Consider the following 4,863-nt stretch of genomic DNA (forward strand, 5'->3'; position numbering starts at 1 on the left):
AAAGGACATCTACACTTTATAAAATCTCCAGCGGGATGTCTGGCTCCAAATTTCTTGCAAATAAGTTCCCCAAGTAGCCGGTGGGTCCACATTAGTCCCGCCCTGGACTCATGAGGAATTAAATCAGCGGCCCCAGCCCTCTGCTCATCTGACACACAGCGACTGGGCTGTGGGCAAGTTTGTGTCACCATGGCTACTCCCTCCCCACCGAGTGTCCCAGGAGCGTGGCCGGAAGGCCTGTGGTACCTTCGAAAGAAAACTTCTTGTACTGACGCCCAAAGCTGCTGGGAGACGGGGAGGGCTTCTTGGTGGGAATGGCATCCCCTGCAGAGAGAAGGCAAGGTCATGGCAGGCCTGGCCGGGCGGCGCGCACTTCTCCCAGGTGGAGCTCAGGGGCTGGCGTGGACTCAGCCGTGGGCGGTGTCTGCACCTCCCTGTTCTCACACAGGCTCCGGCAGGACACACGGCACCAGGCACAGGCACTCCAGGGACACGGGTCTGGGAGCGGCACGGGCTACCACGAAGCTCTCCAATGTTCTCAGGTGGCTGCTCCAGGAGCTGCCACTGGGCGCAGAGGGACAGGGACAGCTCATCCCCCTCCCGCCATGAACACTCACACAGTCAGCTCCTGGCCTCCGTCCCAGGCAGAGAGCCCCCGGGGCCGGAGAGCGCCCTTCCCAGCATCTTCCGGTCGCCAAGGCCTCGGGTCCGAGGCTGTGTCCCCCTCACCTTTCTCATGGGCAGTGAGCGGAGCGATGGGCTGGGGGCTGCTAGGCAGCTCTTCTTTCCCAGAACCCTTGGCGGCGCCTTTGTGAGGGGCTCGAGGAGACGTCTTCAGACCCAAGAGGTCAGCATCCATCTCGTCCAGATCCTGGAAAGGGGGGGACCCCACGGTGCTCAGCTGTGGCTAATCCTCCAATGTCTTCAATTCCAGGGTCCAGGCCAGCTTGGGTCCTGACTGACCGGAGGAAGCTGGAAGCGGGACTGGAGGGGACTCGGCAGGGGGTGGGAGGGATGAGGAGAAAGGCTGAGAACAAGCTCCAGAGGAGACCGTCTCGGTCTCCGTCTTCCCCACCGGGTAGAGGTGGGGTGGGGGGCGTGGAGGGCAGCCAGGTGAGCCTTGGGGGGTGGGGAGGAGCTGGCCATGTCTCAGAGGCCTGGGCCTGATGTGTCTGCGTGGGAGAACCTCTGAACCAGGAAATGGGACTCATCCCCAGAGGGCAGAGGGCAGCAGCTCACGATGAGCTCCATTCTTGCCCTGGGAAGGGCTCAAACGCCATCGTGAGAGGAAGAATGAACGCGTGGCAGGAAATATCGCCAGCCCAGCCCACCCGCTACCACAACCCGAATGCAAGCCGCTTCCTACCTTCATGGCCTGGAGCAAAGCCTGCGGGTCTGCATCTGAGATGTCAGAATCCTGAGGCCACCGGAGGGGAAAGACGGGGTTAGTCAAGGGCCTGGCAGCTGCTGTCAGGTCGGAGCAGAGCTCGCCAGTGGGCCTCGCCAGGAGCCTGCCCTCCGAGGGCCGGGTGCTGCCTGAAGTGGAACCGGCCCGGGTGCGGAGGCCCAGAGAGGCTGCCACTCCGCTTCCTCCCAACGGGAAGGCCCGCTCCCAGGGCCTCAGCGCTGCCCTTCCCGCCAGTGACGGCCCCGTGGGCCCCTGTGGACATCCAGCTCCACGGGCAACACTCGAGCCCCCGGCCGCTGCCCGCTCTGCCCTCCAGGCCGCCTCCGCGGGGGAGGAAGAGGATGATGCCCTGGGCATTGGGCAGCCCTTGGTGCTGTTTGGCTTTAGGAACTGGCTTCGCAGGGCCCTCGAAGCCGTCCTGTGAGCAGCCCTGGGCCATGACGCCCACCTCACTGCCTCGGGGCCAGGCTCACCTCGGCCTCCGCTCCTGCCGGGTCGGCCATGGTGCCGAAGGCGTCCTGTTCCAGGAGGGACCTGCAAAGGGCGGAATGAGCACCCCCTGCCTCCGCGGGCGGGCGCAGGGCACGTTGGCATAGCCGTGGCGACCCCCTCCCCACCCTCCAGTGTCTCAGGAGCGGGGCTACGAAGGGGGAACGGCCTGGAGAGTCCAGGGAACCCGGAGACGCTTTCGCGGAGGACAGAGCTGCTGGAGGAGCTTCGCAGGCTCCCCAATGCCATGACTTTTAACTTTTAAAAAAAGTAGAGCCTCTTCAAAACCAAAATCTTAAACACAACAGGTAAGAGAGAAAAGCAGATCTGCTTCAGCTACAAGGAAGGGGAGGGCGCTCACAGAGCTCCCTGCTGCCGCTCAACTGTCAGACCCTCAGAGCAAACCACTGAAAATCACCAATCCTCTGAGCCCGAGAAAGAAACGGCGGCTCAGAGAGGTTCAGGGATTGCCCGGGACACACAGTAAGGAGCGGTGCAGGGGAGACCACAGCCGGGACCTCTGACCCCCAGCCCCACTCTCTCTCCGCTCCCCGAGGCGGCTCCCCTGAGCAGCACTGAAAGGCGGGCACCCACCCAGCCCCTCTTACTCTGTCCTCGCCCTTGCGGAAGGGAGCGCCTGGGCGACGCCTGTCTTATCTCTGGCACGTGGCGCCATCTTCACAGGCTTCTCAGGTAGTGTCGCTGGAAAAAAGAAAACAGAAAAGATGTCTGGAGTGAAGATGAAATGGGGTGCAGCCCCCCAGCAAGCTGTCGCCCAGACCCCCGATGGAGAGGAGGGCCCCTTTGGAGGAAGGAAATGGGCCCCACAGGACATCCAGCCTAAATGCCAACTGGTGACAAATGAAGAGCATGCCCTCCCCACCCCATGGAAATGCAGGGAGAGCAATGCACTTCCGTGGCCCAAAACTGTGGCTGGAACACCAGGGGCTGTGCCTGCTGGGGGGCTGGGGGCTGTGCCTACTGGGGGGCCGGGCGGGGGCCTCAGCCCTGCTGCCCTGCTGCCCCGGAGCTCTGGGTGACCCTGAGGCCCGGCTCCTCGGAACATACCCACGGACATGCGGGTAAGTAACGAGTGTCCAGATAAGGACCGCTGACAGTGCGCCACGTAAAAACGACTTCTCCAAAGAGGATAAGCAAATGGCCAATAAATACGCGAAAAGATGCTCAAAACCATTAGCCATCAGCAAAATGCACATCAAAACCACAATGAGATGCAACTTCACACCCACGAGGACGGCTAGAGTCAAGCAGACAAGATCCAGTATGGACAAGGGTGTGGAGAAACGGAACCCTCCCACGCTGCTGGTGAAATGTGAAACGGCGCAGTTGCTGTCAAAAGAGATTGGCGGTACCTCAGAAAGGTAAACGCAGAGTTAGCATGTAGTCCAGTGATCCTACTCCTCGGTTTATACCCCCAAAGCACTGAAAACGAATATCCACACAAACACTTGTATATGAACGTTCATACAGCATTATTCCTAACAGCCTAGGAACGTGTGGAAACCACCCACATATCCACCACCGAATGGCTGACTAAACACAAGGTGGCAGTCACACAGCAGAATACTGCCCAGCCGCGGAGAGGACCGAAGAAAGAGACCTTGAGAACATCCCGGTCAGTGGGAGAGGCCAGAGGCAAAAGCCACTGACGGCATGATTCCACTTCATATAAAATGTCCAGAAGAGCCCTGACCGGTGTGGCTCAGTGGACAGAGCGTCGGCCTGTGGACTGAAGGGTCCAGGGTTCGACTCCGGTCAAGGGCATGTACCTGGGTTGTGGGCACATCCCCAGTGCGGGGTGTGCAGGAGGCAGCTGGTCAATGTTTCTCTCTCATTGATGTTTCTAACTCTCTATCCCTCTCCCCTCCTCTCTGTGAAAAATCAATAAAATATTTTTTTAAAAATGTCCAGAAGAGGTAAATCCATAAAGAAAGGTCAGTGGTTGCCTAGGGTTGGGGGGAGGAGAGAATGAGGCATGACTGCTAATGGGCATGGAGTTTCTTTCTAGGTGATGAAAATGTTCTGGAATTAGACTGTGGCGATGGTAGGACAACTTTGTGAATATACAAAAAGTCACCGACACATATACTTTAAAAGAGTAAATTTTATGTGAAATGTGTCTTAAAGAAGAAGACGCCTACGTCAGGGGATTCTGGAAAGGGCACTTACTCTCGTCCCCCAGGAGGTCCTCAAGGACGTCATCAATGGAGCCTGGAACAGAGCGGGCGGCATGGCGACTTGAGGAGGAAGAATGGTCCCTACAGCCGCACGTCGAGCCCTCACCACAGGCCCTCAGGGACGCTGGACGTGGCCCAGCTCTCTCTCACTGGCCACGAGACGTCTTCTCATTCTCTGGCAACAAGCCAGTCTTCCAGGTTCTGAACAAAGCCCAGCGCGTCTCTGGGGAAAGCGCCCGAGGTTTCTAGGCGCGTACAGGCCTCTTTCATACCGACAGCCTGCTAGAACCCTTCCCCCTGAGACCCCTCCAGCAGGACTGGTCTGGGGGCACACCGCCTTGGCCACTTCTCTGTGGGCACGTGGGGACCCCATCCAGCTCAAGTGCCTTCACCACCCCTAACCCCAACCGAGCACCGCCGGGTGCAGACCCCGGTGAGAAGGATTCTCCCCCAAGTCCCAGCCCTCGTTTAATTTCTGAGTTACGCGAAGGGCCACCGAGGCCGCATCAGGAATCCCTGGAAACCAAGGCTGCCAATGGAATTACGGGGAAACGGCCAGGAACACTCAGACACGGACACATGTAGGTTCCTTTGGGCCCCCCCCCCGGCGGGGAACTGTGTTTGGCTGACAGCTGACCTTCCTTCTCGCCACTCACCTCTCAATCCTCTCTTGGCCTTTGGTGCCTGCAACAGGAGAAACAAATCACTGTAACGAAATCAAACCATGAGTGTGTGTGGAACCGAGAAACGTGCCTTCTGCTAAGTCAC

At 59.1% G+C, this 4,863-nt stretch overlaps 1 protein-coding gene across 1 annotated transcript in view; it reads right to left on the reverse strand.

Moving 5' to 3' along the window:
- The window catches only part of FBF1 (Fas (TNFRSF6) binding factor 1), a 30,034-nt gene that overhangs the window by 11,516 nt on the left and 13,655 nt on the right, over nt 1-4,863 (reverse strand). The window contains exons 2-8 of the mRNA XM_015559210.1: nt 4,752-4,779; nt 4,088-4,129; nt 2,506-2,599; nt 1,882-1,942; nt 1,367-1,417; nt 730-871; nt 247-324 (exon numbers count right to left, since the gene is read on the reverse strand). Coding sequence (XP_015414696.1) covers nt 247-324; nt 730-871; nt 1,367-1,417; nt 1,882-1,942; nt 2,506-2,599; nt 4,088-4,129; nt 4,752-4,779 — 496 coding nt within the window. The remainder of the gene's footprint in view (nt 1-246; nt 325-729; nt 872-1,366; nt 1,418-1,881; nt 1,943-2,505; nt 2,600-4,087; nt 4,130-4,751; nt 4,780-4,863) is intronic.

Source organism: Myotis davidii, unplaced genomic scaffold (assembly GCF_000327345.1).
Source record: "Myotis davidii unplaced genomic scaffold, ASM32734v1 scaffold274, whole genome shotgun sequence".
NCBI classification, from domain to species: Eukaryota; Metazoa; Chordata; class Mammalia; order Chiroptera; family Vespertilionidae; genus Myotis; species Myotis davidii.